This window comes from Aythya fuligula, chromosome 14 (genome assembly GCF_009819795.1).
Source record: "Aythya fuligula isolate bAytFul2 chromosome 14, bAytFul2.pri, whole genome shotgun sequence".
NCBI lineage: Eukaryota > Metazoa > Chordata > Aves > Anseriformes > Anatidae > Aythya > Aythya fuligula.
Window position 1 is genome coordinate 1,712,452 of NC_045572.1, and position 24,486 is coordinate 1,736,937.

The 24,486-nt window shown below is 35.0% G+C and overlaps 1 protein-coding gene across 3 annotated transcripts in view; it reads left to right on the forward strand.

The window, feature by feature from the left end:
* GABRA1 (gamma-aminobutyric acid type A receptor subunit alpha1) overlaps window positions 1-21,614 on the forward strand; it is a 42,566-nt gene extending 20,952 nt beyond the window's left edge. The window contains exons 5-10 of one of the 3 annotated variants that reach the window (XM_032197237.1): window positions 3,584-3,804; window positions 5,543-5,625; window positions 9,897-10,040; window positions 14,549-14,701; window positions 17,362-17,564; window positions 20,436-21,614. In XM_032197237.1, the coding sequence (XP_032053128.1) occupies window positions 3,584-3,804; window positions 5,543-5,625; window positions 9,897-10,040; window positions 14,549-14,701; window positions 17,362-17,564; window positions 20,436-20,744 (1,113 nt within the window). In that variant the 3' untranslated portion in view covers window positions 20,745-21,614. Of the gene's footprint in view, window positions 1-3,583; window positions 3,805-5,542; window positions 5,626-9,896; window positions 10,041-14,548; window positions 14,702-17,361; window positions 17,565-18,573; window positions 18,708-20,435 lie in introns of those variants that run through there. The other 2 variants (XM_032197236.1, XM_032197235.1) reach the window with 2 other exon arrangements.
* The last annotated feature ends 2,872 nt before the right edge of the window (window positions 21,615-24,486 follow it).

Consider the following 24,486-nt stretch of genomic DNA (forward strand, 5'->3'; position numbering starts at 1 on the left):
AGAATAGAAATTTAGATTATTATCTGTGTACATTTAGTGCAAAATCTTCCACACGTACTACAGTTTGGTTGTAGATACTCAGAATCACAGAATCATTTAGGTTGGAAGAGATCTCCAAGATCATCTAGTCCAACCTCTGACCTAACACTAACAAGTCCTCCACTAAACCGTATCACTAAATCTAAACGTCTTTTAAAGACCTCCAAGGATGGTGACTCAACCACTTCACTGGGCAGCTGATTCTAATGCCTAACAACCCTTTCAGTAAAGAAGACTTGTTCTCCAGACCCCTCATCAGCTTTGTTGCCCTTCCCTGGACTCACTCGAGCACCTCCATGTCCTTCTTGTAGCGAGGGGCCCAAAACTGAACACAGTACTCGAGGTGCAGCCTCAACAGAGTACAGGGGGACAATCACTTCCCTAGACCTGCTGGCCACACTGTTTCTTATGCAAGCCAGGATGCTGTTGGTTTTCTTGGTCACCTGAGCACACTGCTGGCTCATATTCAGTTGACTATCAACAATCACTCCCAGGTTCTTCTCTGCCAGGCAGCTTTCTAACCACTCATCTCTGAGCCTGTAGGTCTGCCTGGGGTTGTTGCCCCCAGGTGCAGGATCCATTTGAGGGCTACCCCAAATTTGCTCCAGCAAGCAGACTGACAATCAGTGTTGCTGGGATTATGGGATACAGTCACAGGGAAGCCTCACTAGCAGCTGTATTGGCACACCAGGGAAAGATGTGCTGCTGTCTGGGACCAGGACTGATGGATAGGAGCTGGGAATGAGCTATTCCAGCTGACGCCATATGTTATGAAACTACAGCCACAGCGAGATACCAGCATACCTAGACCATCTGTTTGCAAGAATCCAATGAGGCAGTTATATAGATAGTAGGTTGATATATCAGGCAGTACATGGTGTTCCTACCCACTCTCAAGACACTCTTTTAAGAACAGCACAGACATAACCTGCTATTCTATAAAGAGAATGCCTTGGCTCTGTCTTAAACCTGGGAATCAAGTTAAACAGGAGAAAAGCACTTTTTAAAATAAAAACGTCTAATTTTGGAAGAACTTCGCAAGTTTTCAGGTATGATCTCTCAGATGGTGGATTGAACTAATGATCAGATAACTGTCTATTCTCACATCACTATCATTTTGTGAAAATTTTGATATATATTATCTGAAATAAGAACCATATAAAAACACACACTTTTTTTTTTTTTTTTTCATAAGGACAAAATGATGTTTTTCTAGTAAGCTTTCATTCACTGTTTCTCTACTGTAAGCTCTTCAGGAAAGAATTTCTGTCTTCGTACCTTCCTGTACAGCACCTAATAGAATACAGACCATGGTGTGTTCTACCCTGTATATGAACAGTCTCTGGGCAGAGAGAACAGATGAGTGAATTAGAGAATATATAAAATACTAAATTATTTCCTGCCTGGATCTCACACATAAGACAAAATGTTATAAATATTCAATGCTATACAATTTATTGCAGATAGCAATCTTCTTTCTTTACTTGCACACTAAGAGATGAAGAATCTCCTCTGTGGAGAATTTATTCTGAATTCTATCTCTCTGATCTGCTTGCACATAGACCAGTGCTATAGTACATGGTTTGTTCTGCATGGCACTCTCCTGTAGAAGAAAGCTCTAATCTGAGTAAAAGATCATCCATGTGTCAGGATTCATTTGAGAGAAATTACTGTACATGTTAAAATGGGTAGTGAAAGCTAAGGAGGTGAGAAAGCTCAGCCAAAAATGATGCAGTCTGTGTGCACTATGACCTATCCGCTAATTTTTTAATTGAGTTTTGTCTTCTGCTGTCATATTCCTTACCAAATGTCTCAGACTCTTTGATCTTTTCCAGCCTAAAAAAATTGTGTTCATGTAAAGGGAAGAACCAAACTCCCTTCTTTCAACCTGTATCACTTTCCACTCACCTCCTACTTTGCAATTGCTAGAAATAAAAAGGGAATGCACACTGAAGTGATACCACCTTCTGGGCTTGTCTTTTACCTTTCTCACATGTGTACGAAGAAATCTTTGGAGCTAGTAAAACACTGAGAAAATACAATATTTTAACGCCTCTTCCTCTGAACAAATACCAATTCCAGAAGCACACTAAGCATGTGATTAAGAAAGTGGAAACACTATTATGTTTGCAATTAAATATGCATCAACATGATTCACGGGTCTCAGATATAAAGAAAAAAAAAAAACAAACAAAAAAAACAAACATGACAGCAAAGACCATTCCATAGAACTACTACTATTGTCCACAATAAATTTATATAGTCACTTCATGCCTTGAAAACCAAAAAGCCACTGCTAGACTTAGTATTGTTGCTTGCTGATAGTTGCACAATTAATAAGCAGCTCACACTTGCTTATGTCATACAGAGTGTTACAATTTGTTAAAACAAAATTCATGAGTCTGAAGGAGTCTGCTATGGATAGATTTTTAAATGTTCATTCCAGAATGTTTCTCTTTACTAGCATATTCCTTGGGGAAGCTCTTTTACTTGTAGCAGTGTGCCAGAGCCATTTTCCTTCAGGATTTGCCATCAGACATTGGCACAGGATCTCAGCAAAGATTCAGCTTCTCAGCCAAATGATTATAATTCAGAGTAATTTTGAACAGTGTTTGGATAGCTGCTTTTGATATTTATCACAAAAATCTTGACCATGAGTGATAGCATAATCTCATACAGCACTTCCATGTTAGAATGGGATTTTTCTCTCGGTAAATATTAAATTATCCATAAGAGTTTTCCACATTTTTACCACATCAGAGTGGGAAAGTACTCTGTGTTTTATCTAAAATACACCAACATATGTTTCTTAACTTCACTGTCTCCCTCTTAACTTCTTTTCTATTGCTTTGTAAAAAATAATTCTTTCATTTCATAGCAAGTTTTTTGTTTGTTTTATTCTCCCTATATACACTGACTCAGCCAGTGCATCTCCTCCCCATTGCCTCAGTCCTTGCATAACCAAACTATTACTGTTGGTCCAAAGCAATCCTCAGCTTGCACTCTCTTGAGTCCAGTGATATGGACCAATGAGCCATTTCATGTCTTTTAAATAAGACCACATAATTCTAGTAGTGTGAACTTTTCACAGGTTGACTACCTCTTTATGCTAATGAGACACCTAAAACAAAAGGCTCTAGTAAGATCCTGTCTCACCAGGCTTATTTTATTCTAAGATACATATTCTTTGCAGGCTATGCAAAATGGCTGAATATCCACAGCTTCAAGTCACAGTTTTATGGAAGGTGAAAGGAAAGGGAGAAAAGGGCAAAATACGTTGTTTCCATTATATTATACCTTAAATTCTTGTTTAACTTTTGATATGCTATTCTTCCCAACATTTGTTCTATTGAACACAGCAATGTTGTTGTAACTGTTAAAGAACCAGCAGATACATTGTAAGTAATACAAAGAACGAACGTTCTGGTAATTACTAATTTCATTAATTGTCTTGCTTTTAGGGAACAGTAAGAATATAATTTTCAAGTTCCTGTATTGCAACATATGACAATATTACTTTTTTTTTTTTTTTGAATTGGTGTAGGAATACACTATAGATGTATTTTTCCGCCAAAGCTGGAAAGATGAAAGATTAAAATTCAAAGGACCTATGACTGTTCTCCGGTTAAACAATTTAATGGCCAGCAAAATTTGGACACCTGATACCTTTTTCCACAATGGAAAGAAGTCAGTGGCTCATAACATGACAATGCCAAATAAATTACTACGAATTACAGAGGATGGGACATTGCTGTATACAATGAGGTGAGCCCTAAAATATTATATCCTTCATTTAGTTTGACAATATAACTTTGTAAAGCAAGATATTTTCCAAACAGGAAACAGGTTCCTCTTTCAGTGTAATTTGATTCCTGCTTAGTAATTATTTTCACAATAGGTCATAGAATGATGGATAAATAGACATTTGCAGTGTTCATTTTTTTCCTCTTGCTGTGCCACCTTTATGTGCCCTGGATGCATCTCAATACTTAATTTTAAAAAGGTACCTAGAGTATTAGGAATCAATCAGTTTGCAAAGAACCTTAATTTGGAGCTGCTTTCAAGTATTCCATCAACAAAACAGAATTACAGAAAGGTTTGGGTTGAAAGAGACCTTAAGGACCATCCTGTTCCAATGTCCCTGACATGGTTAGGCACACCTCCCACAAGATCAGGCTGCCCAAAGCCCCATCCAGCACGGCTTTGACCATTTCCAGTAGAAGTAGAATAGAGACTGAAAGTTGAACATAATCTGGCCTCTAGATCATCTATAAGGGTCTCTAATTTTTGTTTCCTATAGAAAGCAGATTCTAAGAACTAGCAGATGACCAGAGAATTCATTGCACATTCTCATTTCTTGTGCTAGTTGGTAATACAGAACATGAGAATCTAGAAATGGACATTTCTTATTCCATTTGTAACAACAATACACTATAGTGTTTGAAAAGTTAGGGGTATGAAAGATTCCCGTACTGGCATCATTCTTACTGGAAATGGGGGTACTCTCCATGACAATAACAAATTGAACTAACCAGTTGTCAGCAATAGGGTAAATATATCCTTTGAAAATAATGATGGTACACAGTGGTGGAAACATTCTGGATTAAAAAGACCTTGAATTAAACAATGAAAGAAATGGTATTTTGTAGCTGTCTACAGAGCTACATGTTCGTGAATCTTTTGACTCAAAGTCAAGATGGATAGTTTAGTGTGTAGGTGAATATTGAACTTTCATTTTACAATTCTAAAAATGCTTTTAAAAGCAATACAAGTATTTGGAGAAAACAACATTTCCAGGATTTTTGGAAGTTTGTTAAGTGTGTTCAATGTATCTGAAACATCATTCAAGGCTCCCTAGGCTACAGTAGAATATGGTTGGCTTGTGCTTAGAGAAGTCCAGGTCTACCTAAATGCTTGGGCTGCTAGGGATTTAATCCACAAGAACACTACCATGGCAGCACGTGGTTCATGTCTCCATTTTTGACCATAACCATTTCTATTTCTTCATCTTTGCAAGTGCCTTATTGAAGTCTTCTGCCTGATAGTCAATGCTACTGTCCATTCCTTGCTGATGTTTGATATGCAATTGTTTCAGCAAATGTTTCTAGTTTACTTAACCTCTCATATTAAGCAACATGCTTGCATCCAAGCCAATAGCATCATAATGATTTCAGCAAATGTCCAAACAACCAGAATGGGCCAGCTGAGTGACAGCAGCAGGGAAATGATTTTAGTTTCCAAGAGAACTTAATCCTCACACCAAGGTACAAGTCTGAGTGTGTTTCTGCTGTATAGTAAGCCAAGGTAGGGGGCAGACTCAGTCCCACTACTGTGTTTACACATGTAGCCTGTCAGCATGCCTGTCAGCGCCCCTAGAGGGGGCCTGTTCTAGCTGTTTATTAATTACATAAAAATAGTATAATGCCTGTTATGTGTCTTTACAGAAGTCTATTTGCTATTTCTATGAAACTAGAATAAATCTGTGTTTTTACTCACATTATAGATTGACTGTGAGAGCAGAGTGTCCAATGCATTTAGAAGACTTTCCTATGGATGTACATGCTTGCCCTTTGAAATTTGGAAGCTGTAAGTTTATTTTTAAATTGAGGTTTCTCCATTTTAAGGCCATTTTAAAAAAGTATTTTGCAACTGGGCAAAATTCAAGGTTTTAATTGTGTATTTTTCTGTCTTAAATATGTGTCTTAAAGATCCTCCAGTGTCATACTTGGACATTCACAAAGAGAAAAATGTTAACACTCAACTTCTAGAAAAATAGCTTAGAAAACATTAATCTTACAGTTGCTTTATTTTTTTTTAAGTCCCCAAATCAATTTTAGAGAGAAGTAATATGGACTGTGGATAACTCAATTGGTTTAGGTAAAAATAGTTTTGCTACCATAGTCTTACTATGTTTAGAACAAAATTTTGTCTTAGACTGCAATACCATTCATATTTCAATCATGTGACACATCTGGAAACGGAAAATGTAGGACTCTCTTAGGAGATTTGTGACACTTGCAGCATTTTTAACCTTAGATGGGGAACACACTGACCAAATATAATGCAACTGAAACCGGAGTAATAACTGACACCACTTACAATAAATTGAGAATTTCTCCCAAGAATTTTGATTTGAACTGTAGCCAACCTGTAACTGATACTTTGAAATTTAAACATATTATTTCCATAAATTAAAATATAATCCCTGCTACAACTCTTTAAGATTAAATAAATAAATTGAAGAGTTGTTTTACTCTGGTTGATTCAACACAAACATAGAAGAAAAAAATATGTGGAAAATGTAATAGTGTACAAATTGTTTCCTCAGTGGCTATTTTTTCTTGTAGAAATGGATCATTTCACTGATAACAGGTACTTAGTGGCTTGATACATTTTAGAAGTCAACAGACAGAAAACATAATTCATTCTTCAAGTGGTACCAGACAGGGTGATAACTTACTTTGGGCTGAATAGCTCTATAGTTACAATGAGAAAGGACTGACCTTTTGTCTTTAAAGACCTACTAGCCTCCTAGATAAGATATACAGAACAAAAAGCTCATACAAAGTTGGAGTATAACTGACAGGAATAGTTTACTATTTGAATGTTAAGTTTTCTTACAGCACTTCCAATAAATCTTTCCAAATCTCTTGTGAAACAGATGAGGGGAAAATGTTAATTAGTATAGGGCAGTGGGTCCTGGACCTATAACAGCAGATCTGTGCACCTGGAATCACCCAGGATCCCAGTTACATCAGAAGTGGTCACAGAGCTAAATTTCTCTTGAAAGGCACATTGAGGAGTTTATGCTGACTGTATGTTGGATCTGGAAGCTAGGAAGATGGATACTTGTGCATAAAACCTGCTAACATAAAGTTAAACCATCAAGAGGTTTTGTATAAAGGTGAACTAGCGGACTGAATTTTACACTTCTATCTAAATTTATTCTGTATTTTTTATCATTATATACATTTATTTTCTTAAATAATAAAAAAACCCACAGAATTATTTCTAAATGAAATATCATTTTCTACACCAGACTCAGAGGTGAATACTAACATTCTAATTTCAGAATGCAGGTATGGGCCATTATATTTTACAGGCTATTTAGAGTATTTTTGTGTTTTGAACACAAATGGTCTTCAAGACAGCTGTTCTTAGCAGGAGCTAACAAAACAAGTAAGTCCAAATGCTGGGAAGGGCCATGAGACAAGATCAAGGTCTTTTCAGGGAACCTTTGCTTTCTGCTACTAATTTAAAAGGAGTTTCTAATCTAGGGGAGTGGCTTCCGCAACCTGCTTTTACTGCAAACGCTGCCTGGGGACTTCACCGTCCAAAAGAGGACCTTAAATACGTGTCTTTCCCATTCTTCCCATTAGATTATACAACATAGTTATCAGATTATGAAATATTTCTGTCTGAATACTTAGGTATTGATACCAATAGAATTATCTCCCACTGGACAAATGGCTAGACTCAGGCAAGTGAAAACAGGTCTCACAGTTGTACATATAAAAAGAGAACAGTTCTTAAATTTAATTGCTGATTTTCAGTAGGAATCTCCTTTCAATACATTTTGACGTTTTTATCAAACAACTAAAGCAATTCATAAAATTCATCTTAATGAACTGAAGAATTTAATGTAAAAGTCCTTCAGTTGTAATGAAAGACACTCCTTATGTGCAGATTACAATACCAGACTTAGTAGCTCCCCAAGGTAGTGTTTGCCCAGCAGTGTTTGTTTTGAATTAAATTGGATAAGAGTTTTTCCATATCCTCCACTATTACTCATCTCTTGTTGAAGCTGGATTCAGAAAAGCCTCACATTTGAAGGAGTGGCATATATGGACTCTGTCCATACTGTAGAGGCCAACAAATGCTTGACCCAGCTCCAAGGCTAAAATGATTTGCCAAAATCACAGTTTGAGCTAGAGGTTATTCCAATGTAAATACAATGTGACAAATGCTAAAGAGGCTTCTGGAACAACAAAAAGCCGTATGTTGGCATAACAAAATCAGAAAGGCAGCTGCTGTCCTCAGCTCTTCCCACAAAAATCTGATTGTCAGTTTAAAACTAAGGCCACTCTGGAAAGCAGCACTGAAAGGAGCAAAAGGGTATGTTGAACTTATGCAATGTGTCAACTGGATGCTGAAGGTAGGAGGGAGAACAGACTGTCCATGATGGAAATGGAGAAGTGAACCCGGTGGGGTGAGCTCATTTCCAGCACTGGTGAGCATGCTGCCTTCCCTCTGACTCCTAATCCACTGTTTCCCAGTAGCTCAGGAAATCAGTCCCCTCTCTTCCAAACTACTCTTGTGATCCAAAATAAGTAAAATGCTTGAAAGTTTAATATTAATATTATCTTTTTTTTTTTTTTTTTTTTTTAATTTTATTTGGCTAGACTAGCAGGCCAATTCTTGTACTTACTGTGGCTATTATTTTTAAGGTTGGAGTTATTAAGAAGTAGATTTGCATTTACCACTGCTTCCAAAAGAGCTAAGTATATGTTGTAGTGTTTAGGGAATAAGAAGTCTGAGGGCAAAAGTAACCTTCCACTTAAATAATGTGGGATCAAATACCATGCAATTAATTTACCAGCACACTCCATTCAAAACCACCTCTTTAATTACTGTTATCTCTTACACTGATACGATAAAATTATTAACTCACAAATGAGGTCAAGGGAATCAAATTGTTACTTTCCCTTTCCTGGTTGCCTGTTCTGAAAGCACACAGAGAAAATCTCATCCTGCAGGTAGGAGTCAGTTAGTCACCTATACACACATTTATAGTATGATTTTAGGTGTCCTAAGATGTCCCATCTGGCTTCCAGCTGCCTCTGGTGGGTACAAGCTTTATGTAGGTTCTAATCACACATTCAGTCCCATACATGTCTTGGATACTCCTAGGTGCCAAGAATGACACTCAATGTCTGTATGTAGACAACTAACTCCCACCCTGAATGCTCAAAGCAAGAGCTGTCAGACTGCAGACTACACAAAATGGCAGAAGAATATTACAATACTAAGGTAAAAAATGTTATGTATAGTTTAATTCATTAAATAACAGAAATAGTACAATAATAACAGCACAAAATACTTGGATGATATACGTAGGATACTACTGAATTATCTATATAACATGCTAGACTAATTGGGCCTGGAAAATACAGTGGTTTTTGTTTGCTCTTTTTAGGACTTCAATAAATGTAAACTTGAATAAGTGTGAGCATTCCGCAGAAATAACCAGACAGGAAAATAGATTCACTGTGATTTAAACTCATGTGAGCCTAGGCAGCCTCAGAACTATCTGCTATACTTGTTATACAGCAAAGGCACCGTGAGAGGGTGATGACAAAATGGAGAGTTCTAGCCAGGCTGAAGAAGAAGTCACTGGAGCTACTCTGAAAAGGACTTATTTTCTGACAGTGGCCCAAACACCACCAAACCACCACAAATTAAAAATAGTGGGGCTCGTCTGTCTTTATAGTAGTTAAAAATTAGAATAAGAGCTGGAGTCCTTGCATGACCATGAAATTCCATGTCTAACTCTCCCTTCTGGTTATTCAGATTTTATATAGGTGGTAATGATGTAAGAGAGAGAAAGACTTTCAATGTCATTGAAGGCGAACCTTAATCCAGCCCTACAGCAGCTATTTAGCTGATCATAATATGGATAGACCTGTAAAATCACTTATATTCCCCATAATCAGAAAGTTCCAGTATGCTAATCATGGTTTTTCTACAAGTTATTACAGAGTATTAAGTATTCAGAGTACTGCTCAAAACCTTGTTCTGTTAAAGACATAGCGGTAGATGGACAAAAGCTGAAATGCAATGTATTCGTTTTAAATTAGATGCTTATACCAGAGCAGAGGTTGTGTATGAATGGACACGGGAACCTGCAAGATCAGTGGTTGTGGCTGAAGATGGCTCTCGACTGAACCAGTATGATCTGCTTGGACAAACTGTGGACTCTGGAATTGTTCAGTCCAGTACAGGTTTGTGAAAAGGGTTACCAGTTATAGCAAATGAGATCTCAAAGATAATATTCTTGGAGGCAGTGAAATAAGATGCTAAAAAAAAAAAAAAAAAAAAAAAAAAAAAAAAAGCATATAGTCTCATAAGGAGGTATTTAGAAAGTGAAAAAAAAATATGTCACCAAATTAAAAAACAAAACAAAACAAAACATTTGGAACATCCAAACATAGTATTTTGGTACTTTAATGCTGCCACTACCTTTTACTCCAAAACAATTAAAACTGAGATACACAAATATAACCATATAGTCCTTGTTTAAAGTATTAGTTAAGTGTAATGTTGAAGCTGGCTAAAAAATTTTGCACTTTGCATTTGCTGTTTCAAAATTTAATCTTTGGGTGTGATTTGTTGTTGTTGTTTTGTTTGCTTGTTAGTTTTTTATTACTTTGGAAGGCACAAAAATCTGAATACAGTAATAAACTGACTTTGAGCATGAACAAGATCTTGAAGTGTTGACTGGAATTAATGTTCCATGAATCAGAGGGATGCACTCCATTAGACATAGCTGTATTGCTCTGAATATCTCTGCAGTTGTAATGGGATGCACTCCATTAGGCATAGCTGTATTGCTCTGAATGTCCCTGCAGTTGTAATGGAACTGAAGAAGTACCTGCCTATGCCAAACTTTCTAATCTGTCATTCATAAAGTGAACAAATATTTAAAGGAAAGTGAGTCACTTTAAGGTGAACCCTAAATTGTGTCTGATTTTTTTATTTAGCTTCTCAGTATATGTTCATGTGGCCTATTAAGCTAACAAATTTTCTCATAGACTAAAATTTCCAGTGGACCACTATTCAGGTTACTGTTTGGAAGCTTCTGTTGATGTAATCGTAAAAGTAAGTGGGATGGCAGAAATAAGGACTTCACATAAGAACTATCAACACAACTGCTTCCACAGATTCACCACTTTCATTATTGAGCACTGAGGTCTGCATTGGTCAAGAGAAAGAAAAGCAGTGAGAACTTTTGGCCTGGCCACAGACAGAATATTCCCTGTTGATTTCTTTGGAGCCAGTAATTCACCTCACCTGCCCTTTCCTGGCAAGTCAGTGTAATTTGTGAGGGACTGCAAGGGTCCTGAGCTCTTTGCTCTTTCTCTTTGGAGGCTATTCACTCAGAGAGACCACAGCAACCTGCATGGCTGCCCTTTTGCACTCATTTCCAATTCCCTGCTTACCCGATGCATTTAAGGGCAGCAGGACAGTCAGAAAAGACTCCAACTTGGGAACATATTAACTGAACAGATAATAGCAGATATAATTCATGGTAGTTAGATGGTACATGTGAGAAGCACTCTTAAATTCATAAGACAGTCAGAAAATAGGTGTTTAAATAGAATTAAGGCAAACCTAAGAAATGTAAGAATTCTTTATATATTTCCATGAAGTAACTAAATTACATTTCCTTTGCCCATGATATTTCATAGTTTTGAATTCTGCCTCCTTTTTTCTGCCTGAAATTTTTACCATGCCAATCCATAAAGTTAAACGAAGTGTTATTATTTACTAAAACAAATATACTATTGTTTAGATGCAGAAAAAACGTTATAAAAAATTAAATACATGATTATCAAAACTAAAACCAAGCCTGTTTAAATAATCTTTTAGTACAAAACTTGCAATTCTCTTAAATTAACACCTGATAAACATATACAGTGGAAGAAACATTGATTGCTTGCAAATTCAATATCTCAAGGAAAAGTGCTTCTTGACATTTGCCCTCACCAAAATAGTGGTGGGGTCAGAAGTGGGTAATGGCCTTTCTTCACATTCAGATAGCTGGGCAGCTATCTCAACACAATCCTCCAGCACATCTTTATCCTCTGATCATCTCTGTTTTAAGACATGACATACGTAATGAAAACTGTGAAATCCCTCCCTGTTTTTAGAGGGATGGAGATTGACTCATCTGACAAAAGGGTCTTTTTTTCTTGTTCGGGGTCTAGAACAAGATAAATACAATCTGATTTTTTTTCATGAAAAGAGATCTGCAATTGTTGTTGTCTTCAAGATAGTCTTTCAAATACTAAAATGCTTTTACAATCTAGTTATTCACACATCATAGAATGCCTCAGGTTGGAAGGGACCTTAAAGATCATCTAGCTCCAGCCCCCCTCAGGTTGCCCAAGGCTCCCATCCAGCCTTGCCTTGAACACCTCCAGGGACAGGGCATCCACAACTTCTCTGGGCAACCTGTTCCCATGCCTCGCTGCTTCTACAATGAAAAATTTTCTCCTAATGTCTAATCTCTTAGTTTAAGACCTCTTAAGACCATTCCCCCTTGTCCTTTCATTATCTATCTGAGTAAAGAGGATCCTCCATCCTTTTTATAAGCCCCCTTTCAAGTATTGAAAGGCTTCAATGAGGTCTTCCCAGAGGCTTCTCTTCTCCAGGCTGAGCAACCCCACATCTCTCTGAGTGGAAGAGGAATTGGTTGAAAGTTGGACAGTGGTCAGTAGTGGTCACGTGGCCATATATTTTAATTAAAGACAAAATATGGGAAACTGAAGATTCCATAAATAACTGGAGTGTTTTAATCTCTTATAGTTATTTAAGTAAGTCCCATTAAAAATCTATTATATTCTAATAAATGACTCCAGTCCACTGGTATTTTGGAGACCTACAAAAATGTTTTTGACTTATAACTAAACTGTAAGAATTATTCTAGGTCTATGTTTTGCCTGAGATGCTCATGACATTACCTTTAACTGACTTCTAGCTCAGAACTATTTTCTTAACAGATGAGAGTAGTCCCTGTCTTTTAAATTGCCTTCATGCTTCGAATCTTGTTCTCATTTTCCAGGGGTTAAAAATAATTTCATAATTTAAGCAGCTAAGTAAAGCTTCAGAGCAGAGTGGTGTATTCACTCTATATTCTTAGCTCACCAGCTATAATCACTGAATTAATTCTGACACATCATTGTGAACATTTTATATCTGATTGCATTAAAATAGTTTCCCATGACATATCAGAGCAGATGAAATTTAATTATTGTTTTTTCTAGCTAAGACTGGCACCCTTCAGAAAATTATAATCTCTGTTACTGGTTGTTCTGGTGAAAGTTACAGAATAATGGGTAAAAATCAAGTCAATGCCCCCCATGCTGTTCCTGAAGTCCTATTTTCTGAAAGAAGATTTTCCTTGTATGTCCTTTGCTCTAGCTCTCAATTTTTAATTGGTTCTCTTTTCTGTCCTTTGCTACTGACTTCTATTTTATATTAAAACATACAGGGAATATTGTCATGTCTTATAAATAAGATTTCCTCAGGGTTATATATTGAGAAATATTGTTCAACTGAATGTTCTTTTACACTCTGAATTAAAGAAAAGGGCATTTGACATGCTTAGTACATAAGCAGTCAATGTCTAGACATAGTTTTTCAATCCAATTTAAGCTTTTCCTGTACAAATACAACAGTCTCTTTCCAGTCTCTTCTTCTGTACAAGTGCAACAGTCTTTTTCCAGAGAGTGTGAAATGGCAATTTCACATCATCTCTAATCTAGGCAGAGGTTTTCATCCAGTCACATTTCCACCTGTTTCTTTCCTAAGCTAATGTCTATTGAATAAAGAATCAATCTTCGGTGAACAATATGTCACAAGTATATGTTTTGCAGTCTATATACTGTTTCTCAAAATCTGTTTTCAATGATGTTGTCAATATCTGTAAATATTTGCTGTCCTCTGGAAGAAATGATTTATATAGTTATATAAATACTTAAGATGCCTTTTGTATGTAATTGGAATACCCAGATCATATATTCTTACAGCACCTTAAAAGTTACCGGTAATGAAAATATTATACATTATTCTTGTGTTGGCCATTTACTATGGGAGAGAATATTAATTTAGTAAGGTACTGAATTAGTGGTATAGGGATGCTTAATCTTCACAGCAGATAAAGCACTAACAGTGATAATACAAACATAATCACATCAACAATTACAACTACAGCTTGGCCCTACTGAAACATTTCTGACTTCCTGTCTCCATTCAGTCATTGTTTGATGATTACATGTGTATGTTACAGTGTGTTTCCATCTTCTAATGGAATAAAACCTTTCAGAAGAGGCCTAAACAGCCACCAGTTAATGCAGACTTTTATTCAGTACTCAGTGAAGAAGATGAAAAGGATGGTAATTTAATTAGCATTTCCCAGAACTGTCTAGTTTTGTATTATTAGTGGAACTTTATTATTAAATGGGGGAACTTTTATTATTAAATATTTTCTTCAGAGCTGACCCAATTTGATCTGAGGTCTTATTTTTATAACAGTAGTGATTACGATGAAAGTTATATAACTGTATAACTATGTAGTTATAACTATATAACTATATAACTATATAAAATTAGATATATATAATGAGTTCCTATAAGGTCTTGTAATTTGTTTATTTATAAAAGCTTTAATGTTTTTTCTGTTTTGTTTGTTTGGTTGGTTGGTTTTGTTTTGTTTTTTGTTTTTTAGGAGAATATGTTGTTATGACTACACATTTTCATTTGAAAAGAAAGATTGGTTACTTTGTCATTCAGACTTACCTGCCATGCATCATGACAGTGATACTGTCACAGGTGTCCTTCTGGCTTAACAGAGAATCTGTTCCAGCAAGAACTGTATTTGGTAAGAAAGATCTATAAACTCCTTGGCAATCACATGCCAGATAATTTTAAGAAATTTTGTGATAAAACTGGTTATGTGTAATGTGATATTGGAGAACAGCAGGAGTCTGTACACAGTGCAGTACACAACAGTTAACGTGTTCCATTGTGAAGATGCATCAGAAGCTGATACAAGTTCCAAAGCTTTTAAACTGACTGTAAAAACAGACCTGAAAATATCTCAAACAATCTATTCCAGTTCTACTTTTCCAAAACAATAAATATATGAATAAAAAATTTCTGATAAATGGCAATGGCTTTCATGGCGGGGATTGTCAAAAAGTTTTAATCAATGGGTGTTAGTCCTTTGAAAATTCGTATCTTGAAAACACCTTTTGTAGGCTGCTGTCTCCTATTGAAATCAGAGATCATCTATTGGGTTTATAGCAGTGAAAAGATGCACTTAATGAATGCAGTAAGGAGGAAGTCTGAGGGATTCTAAGTTTATACAGTTGGTCCCTAGTGTTTTAACTGCTGCCTGTAAACACTTATTTTAAAATTAGGAAAAAACAAAACAAACAAAAAAAACAACTAGCATGTTTTTTGAAGCTATTATTCCAAGTCAAGCACATGGTTAAAAAATAAATTAAAAAAAAAATATATATATATATATACACACATGTATATATACATCTATATGTATATATAACAAATCTGGTTAAGGAAAATAGAACCTAAGATTTTTGAAATGTGACCTAGTCTTTTTGTGGGAGGCCTGAATATCTTTGGCAGAGGAGGTGGAAAAACACACAGCCAAGTGGGGTTTTAGACCCATTTCCCTGCCTTGGGACAGTGCTGGGGCAAGATGCCATGGGCCCTTCTCCTTTGCTGAAAAGAGTTTATGTATTTACAGTGTACACAGCAAAACTGGAGAGAATAACAAGGCCTGATGTTGAGAAACATGTAGACACTGTTCAGCTATTGTTGAACAAGAGTTGCTTTTACATGTATTGACCTTTCTCTTGCTCTCTTCATAGTTTTGCTTTAGTTTCCCAAAGCCTCTGGAAATAATTCATAACTTGCATAACCTTAGACCTCATGAACCAAGTAAAGACTTTCTGTAGATGTATGGATCTGCATTTACAAAAGAATGGTTTAAAGCACAAGAAAATTAAATTTGATTTACGTAATATGATTTAATGTCTAAAATTAGTTCAGAAGTTTTATCACTGATAACTAATCTGGGACTTTTATGAGCCTCTGTACTCAAAGCTATTGAAGTTGTAACTATTTTATCTCTCTTTGCATATGCCATTTAAAAATAAATGTCAGATCAGCATTTTGCAATGCCATACTTCATTGTCCCTAGATGGAGAACAAAATTTTCTAGTCTCATAATGAATAGTAAATAATACTGTATGACGTTGCAGCTGTTATCTTGAGATATCTCAAAATTTTCCTCTTAGAAGGCACTATTTAGTAAATAGTGTTGTGTTTGTTTTATTGTAACATAACAAGATAGGTTTTTTCATTTCCTAATGACTGAAAAAATGTCACAATATTTTGCATGTATGTATACATACAGAAGCACAGCTTAGATATTTTAGCCCACTCTTACTAGCACAGACCATATAAATTATAAAACCTGCTTGGCTACTACATAAGAGAAATATAAGCTCACTAATAATGAGTCAAAGATGAGATTAGGTTGTCTCTTGGGGAAAGAAACTGCTTCCTCACTAGGCACTAAAAATTCAAGTTCTTTACACCAGTACATAAATACATTGTTCATTATTTGCCCTGTTTTATACCACTGCATGTTTTCAATAATACTCAGTGCAGTGAAGATGTACCAGCAAAGCACATTCAATATGTGACACTGCAGTTGTCAAGGTAACTTGTGGACATACGATTTGATGTAAACATCTAGCCTACGCTTGTAGATTTTTTTCAAGCTGCTGTAGGCAGAATGAGTTCAACACAGCCCTGCCACTCACTGAAAGCTCCATGGCCAGCTAAGGAAAAAAGTGTCAGCAGCAATGGGACAAGCGGATATCAGAAATACAAAAGCATTGTTACTGTTCTTATATAAGTTCTTTGCTATTTTCAGTGAATCAGTAAATAAAAGGACAGATCTCTAAAACCATCAACTTAAATATATGGAATATATCACATAAAGCTTAGTATGTTTGAGTATAGGTTTGAAGGAACATATGCTACATAAACTACCATTAATCAGGCTGAGTAACATGAAAACAATAGGTTTTCAATATTTATATCTTATTATCCTAGAACTGTTGCAAGAAAGAACTAAAAATATGAAATAATTAAATCTGCAGTGCAATTCACAGGGCTTGGATAAGGAACAGCGACAATAATTCCTCAAATTCCATGAAGCATAAAGTAGCATCCAGTCCAAAATGCAAAATATTATTTCTATCCCCATTTAAAAAAAATACCATTGTACTAAAACAATGTCAAAGAACAAAAGGTATAGAAGAGATGTTACAAAGAACCTGCAACTTCCACAGAAATTGAAATTTGATTTTAAGTGAATTTAAGTGTAGAGGTCTACAAAAATTAGGGGTAGAAATACGGGTTTCACTTCTATTGTGGTAGTTGAGAATTGAAACTCAAAACATAGCCACTCATATAAAGACCTAAAAACTGTTTGTTTTTCAGGAGTAACAACTGTCCTAACAATGACTACGTTGAGCATTAGTGCAAGGAATTCACTACCTAAGGTGGCCTATGCCACTGCTATGGATTGGTTTATAGCGGTTTGTTATGCCTTCGTGTTTTCTGCACTCATCGAATTTGCAACAGTGAACTACTTCACAAAGAGAGGTTATGCATGGGATGGCAAAAGTGTCGTTCCTGAAAAGGTAACACCACTTAATTCCAACAGGTCATATTATGTCATGCATGATCTCCGTATATTTTAGCCTATTAGAGCTCCTGTACAATTTAAATAGTTATTCTAAAAGTTTCCTCATGTTCACCCACACAGCATTTCTACACACACACACAGAATAATTGCTTAGACACTGAGTACCTCAATACGCAGTCTTCTTCTCTGGATGATATTTAGTGCTATTATTATCATAAAAAATTTGCATAGTCTCTGATTTTTCATAGAGAAAAAAACATTTTTGCAAACAGGCTCTGGGATTTTGACTTGTGCAGATAAGCAGGAAGAAGACACTTTTTTTTTTTTTTTCTTTAAAGGGAAGGCAATTCGTTCTCTAATATTTTATCAAGAGAAAATGTTCATGCCTCAATATATACGTAAAAGAAAATCTTGTGACTGCAGTACTTGAGAGTTTTCAAATTGTGTGGCTCCCCAACTTAAACTTCAAGAGAGTTACCGTGTAACCATGATCATTACCGAGCCTTTTATTTCCTTTGCCTCCTATTTTTTCCCTATTAACAGAAAAATGTTATTCCTAATTCTTAGCATATAGGAGAAATTGAATTGTTCTTGGGGAAGCACTGACTGTCATTCTGTAATCCTGTTCCACACATTCCTCAAGGAAATGAAGGACATCACATTGACTCCTTTGGTATGGGATTAGACTGTCTGTAAATCACATATGCATCAAACTGTTGAGGGTGCGTACAGGATGAAAGAGAAAGTTTCTGATTTTCTATGAAATATCACATGACCTCCTTCTGTGAGGAAGCTCATTTTGATTTTTTTTTTTTTTTAAGAGATCTTGAAAGAGACTTTTAACTTTCCTAATTACTTATTATGAACATTCACAGATTAGAGATTCAGCAGAATAAATATTTGAAGGAGCAGATGTTAGTCATTGGTATGTGAATATATGTGTTTAATTCAGGAATGTATGCCTATATATAAATATTCTTTATCTTTTTTTTCCCCTATTTTAGTCGCATAAGACTCTCAATGCGAGAACAGAAATAAAATTAAGACATTTACAAGATGAGAACAAACGTAAAAGTACTGCGGAACAAAGTGAAGTAACTTAAAAGTATAGTATTGAGCTTCATGACAATTTGTTAATATTGAGTTTTCAGTTATTGATGAACTTTTTTACTTTACTGAAAGTAATTTATTTGCTTCTTTTTTGCCCCTATCTTCATGATATCTATTTTTTAATAAAATAGGTGGTATTAATAAAACATAATAATTGAATATTAAATATTGACTTTTGAACATAGCCTACCTGGTAGCATAAGTTACTATTACCAGCCACTTCATTTGTTTCAAATAAAACTATTATTTTTGGGAAAACAAAACAAAGCAAAACAAACAAACAAACAAAAAAACAACACTAAATACGCAATATTCAGCTTATGTTTCCTTCCTGTGCAGGACTCTATATGATGCTTCTACAAGCCTCTCTCCACTTGTCTGGATGCGTTTGTAGCTTTTCTGCATACTCTCAAGTGTCCTGAAGGAACGCTTCTGCTTCCTTAAACGTTCACCACTTGAACAAGATTTTTTTTTTTATACTAAAGCCAACTACTGGCTTGTTTATACAGCTATAAATCTATAGTTGATCTGTTATAACTAGTGAAACAAAAAAAAAAACTAACACTCCCTCCCTGGGATAGGTGCAAGTTGAAAACAGAATTATGCTTGCTGTTTAGTGAAATGTAATAAAAAAAAAAAAAAATCACATGTGGCTGTTTCTCTTTATCCATAGCATTATTATTTACCTTCTAGAGGACTAAATGATCAACATTTGCTTTAGCCTTTTGGAGCAAACAATGCCTAATGATTTTCTAAGCTCCCTCTAGTCTTTTTTTTTTTTTTTTTTATCTGTTTCCTCGTAAATGGTGCTTTTTTATACACCTCCTTATCCATCTAGTATATCTCTTTATATTTATCCTTGTGCAGTGCTGGAAGAAGGGTTCAGACTGTCTGCAACCTGGACAGTTGAATTCCAGCTGACATCCCCACACAAGACTTTTTTTTTCTCTCCTAACTAAAATACTGGAAAACACAAGGACCCATTTGACAATCTAGATACTCTTTCCAATAGTTCACCACTGAAAGCTTTTCAATATGTTATTGCTTTAGCAATACAGGTAGGTGTACTGGGTCTATACCACACTAAAAAATTGAACAGCTATTTAGGGCCCTATATTCAGAATGACATTTCATCCATTAGGAACCAGTTGTAACACTCAAACATGAACTTCAATTTTGTTTTCCTTAATTCATATGCTTCTGGCATGTATCCTTAGTGTAAAAAGACCAGTAGATTTACCTATTCCTAAATAATTCATTCTTTTAGTGCATGATCACATTATATTTGTATTGCGTATTTTTATGTATGAACTGTGTGAGAATGCGTTATAAAAAACATTATTTGTTTAAACATTGAAAAGCTACATTTAAAAACTAAGTGTCTTTTAAAGCTTTTGGCCTGGTCAAGTTTGTTTGATTAAGGCAGTGTTGAATTCTGAGTCGATCATCACTGCTAATTACCATTAAAGGTAATTTTGTGTATTAGTAAGCCTAGCTATCAGTACAAGTCCTTATTATAGTTTATCAATCACATATGTTGGTTTAACTAATACAAGTAATCCAGACTGATGATTTTGTCCATATCTTCATCTAAATATTTTGCATGAGTTATGTGCCCAAATACTAGCTTCTTCCTTAGAGCCTATCACAATTTGTGGTATAAACTTCTTCTTTTGTTGCAAAAGCTCATGGTGCTTTTTCAGTTTGTTATCTATTGAGAAAACAGTACAAATAAAATATTTTCTTCTTTCTTCAGCCAAAGAAAGTGAAGGATCCTCTCATTAAGAAAAACAACACATACACAGCTGCAGCTACAAGCTACACCCCTAATATTGCAAGGGACCCTGGGCTGGCAACCATTGCTAAAAGTGCAACAATAGAGCCCAAAGAAGTTAAGACAGAAACAAAACCTGCAGAACCCAAGAAAACTTTTAACAGCGTCAGCAAAATTGATCGACTATCAAGAATAGCCTTCCCATTGCTTTTTGGAATCTTTAATTTAGTCTACTGGGCTACCTATTTAAACCGGGAGCCCCAGTTAAAAGCCCCAACTCCCCACCAATAACCTCATTTATTCATCTAGCTCTGTTTTGTCTTTTGCTCTGGGAATTGCTTCCAGTTTTCACATACAGTAATTCCCATTTGCTTCATTGCTTCTGTCTTAAAGAAAATAAAGGATTCTTCGTTTAACCAGAAGTAAAATATATCCGTATACGTAAAAACCCTGTGTCCAAGGGAGAGAACGATACATGCTATATAATTTAACAAACTGATTCCTAAAAAGGGAAAGATCTAATAATAAAAAAGGAAAGCATTTTAGATACCTTAAGTACTGACTGTCCCCAGGAGATACTGTATATGGACATGAAAAAGATATTTTTATTCAATGGATTGTGAGGAGCAGGATAGTATTACAAAGTCCATGTTGCATATACTATGCTGTACCATTCAACTGCTGTTTATAATCTTCAAGGATGTAAAGCTTCCCATTTGCCACGTCCTTGCCGAAATAACATAAAATGTTATTTTCTTAATCCTTTGTCCCTTCTATACTCCAAACCACCTGATTTATAATATTAAATGATCTTTAAAAAAAAAGGGAAATTATTCACTGTAGGTACAGTTTATCACTGTATAGCACATAAGATCTAATGGTAACAAATGCTTTAATCTGCTGTTTTACTGAAGTCTTGTTCTAAGCATTGAGTTGTCACTAGAATAGATTTAAAAAGAGTTGCACAATCAAGTGCATATCCCAAGTCCCCTCTATCTCCTGTGTAATCCAAACAAATCCTGGATGCTTTTACAGATAGGTTTTATTCATCATTATGTTTTAGAGAGTTAAAAAAAAGTCGCAAGCTCTAGATGTTGAATGTATTCTTTTATAAAATGATACATTAAAAAAGGTTTAGATTGAAATTTATGGATAGCAGAAAGACAGAATATAGTATTTAAATAATATATGTAAATATGCAGCATGAGATTGTAATTTTTTTTTTTTTTTTTTTTTTTTACTTTTTTAAACTTTTGATCTTAAAACATTGTTTAGGATTCACCTCTTAGCTCTTAATATGTTACTTAACACTCAATAAAACATATTTAGAGCCTAGATGAAGAAAAAAGTATTGGTACTGGAAAGCATAAAAAAATACATAGAAAGTGCTTGGAATTAATTCCATTTGTAAAGTGGTTAAGTGTACAGTAGTTTGCAATTTGACAATGTCATCTGATGTTTACTATTAGATTAACAACTGGTCTGCTCAGGTCATGCATAAATAATAAAGGAAGGGATTATATTTGCTAGGTTAAAAATGGTGAAATATTAAGACAGAAGTTCATCTGTATATTACTGCTATATTTGCTGATACATAACTGTTACAATAAGTGATGTAATATATGTAGCATTAAATACAAAAACAGAAGTCATACACAAAAGAATGTACAGGAAAATAGATTTTATTGAGTAAACTTATAACATTTCATTTTTACTGTAGCAATATATTTGTAGGAACAATATGTAAGGGCTTTAAATACAAGATGTCCATTTTACAGGTACTGTGCTCCCTTAAAAAAATCTAGACAGTATCGCTATTGCTGATTCTTAGAAATAAAATTTCAGATAAAGATTTTTCAAAGAGATGGGAAGAATGATGGTGCAAGCATCAATTCAAAAACCATAATACATGGTACAGAATGAATTTTAAAACAATACTACATGGACCTCCAGAGAAACTGCGAATGAAAATCAAATTTCATAGGCGTGTTTCAGGCAATGTTTTATAAACTTTCTCAATAAATCAGAAAGTTGACATTCTCTATGTTAAAAAAAAAAGAAATAGTTAATGTTTTATTTATTTATTTATTTATTTTTTTGATTCTTTTTAACGCTTCACTGTCTAACATCTAGTCCTGTCTAAACTTGATAAGATATCTGATTGGATCTTATTAAAAGGGGATGTTTTCATCTTCTGGTATCATGTGTAGATATATGTATAGAAAAAATAAACTATGGCTCTTTAACTTCAGTGTACTTGTTTATCTTGTTATTTTTGGCGTTAAACTAGTGTGTTCATTTATGGCATTTTATCCTTCTAGTAATTCATAGCTACCTTTTGGTCTGCATTTTGCACATTAGATGTGAATATTACTTAACTAGTCTGCTTTTTGCTATGCAATGACTGCATAATATCACCTCTTAGTTTGTTAGTCTATGCCAATAGTATTATACTGTACAAACTTGATTGCAGAGTTTATCAAAGATAAGGTATTCAATGTAGCTTTTTTACAGTGCTTTGCTAAACCATGTAATAATAGTAAGTCTTCCTTGAAAATAATGATACACTCTTATAGAGGACAGTTTCTGTTTACTCCTGGGATAATTTTAAAAAGATGACATTGAATGTTTATTGCACCTCAGTGCAGTGATGTGGCAATAAAACCTAAATCTAATAGAGGTTGTTTATGGCAGAAGCATGTATTGCTTTACAGAGTTTAGCAAAAGCTCTTTATTTTATGTCAGACTGTAATTCTATTATAATAATAAAGCTAAAAATGTTCAATAATGAAAGTGAATGTTTTACTTTGGTTTTCTTTAGTTACTGCTTTTTGCAACGCATTGCTTTATAAACTGCTATTCATTCAAAAAACTTTTTGTGGATTTTTTGTCATGAATGCAGTTTAATGGTTGTAATTTTCTGTTCAGTGTTTTCAACGGGAATATTTCCAAAATCTGATTTGACTTTCAAAAAAATATTGTTCAGTCTACATAATGTATTTCCAGTAAAGCAATAAATTGAATCTGATGAACAATTGGTGAGGTTTAGTACCACAAAATGAATATGATATGTGGTAGGAAGAGAATAAAATATGATCTCTCCCACCTAAACTGGCTGATAGACCATTAGTAAAGATGTGGACCTTTTTATTATAGATGTCATATAAATATGGATCTAAGGTCTAAGAAAGACTGTTAGGACAGGACCTCAGGTGGTATAAAATAACACTATTTCACTTATTTAATGAGTTATGGGGATAGCATTTAGACATGAGCATGTATAGTTTAAAAATACTCAAGTCTTTATTTTCCACATAGAAGAATACAGATACAGGAAAAGTCATTCAAGTGCACTCAGCCCTCAAGTTTTCTTGGGAAAATTCCTGGGAGCAAGCCTCATGCTCTTATGTAGAGGAAGAAAAACAACCAGTGGCAGGCATTTTACAAAGGATCCAAAGCAGGAAAGACTCTCATAAATATATATAACAATATTTAGGGGGAATGGGTTTAAGTTGAGCCAGGGGAGTTTTAGGCTAGATGTTAGGAAGAACTTCTTCACTGAAAGGGTTGTGAGGCACTGGAACAGGCTGCCCAGGGAAGTGGTGGAGTCACCATCCTTGGAAGTCTTCAAAAGACGTTTAGATGTAGAGCTTAGGGATATGGTTTAGTGGAGGGCTGTTAGCGTTAGGTTGGAGGTTGGACTCGATGACCTTGAGGTCTCTTCCAACCTAGAAAATTCTGTGATTCTGTGATTCTGTGATTTACAGCACTCTTAAGAAACTAAGTCTCACAAAGCAACTTACCAAAGTAGAAGGAAAGATAGCATTAATATGTGCTCACTCAAAAAATAAATAAATATATATATATATATATATATACATATATATATATATATATATATATAAATTATTCTGGTTTCCTCTATTTTGAGAAAAGAGAATTATGCAGTCAGAATCCCTGTTCCTTGCCTCCTCCTAACTATGCAGAGCTGAATCCCTATGGAAACCCACACAGAATTTTCTGGAGGAGTAGG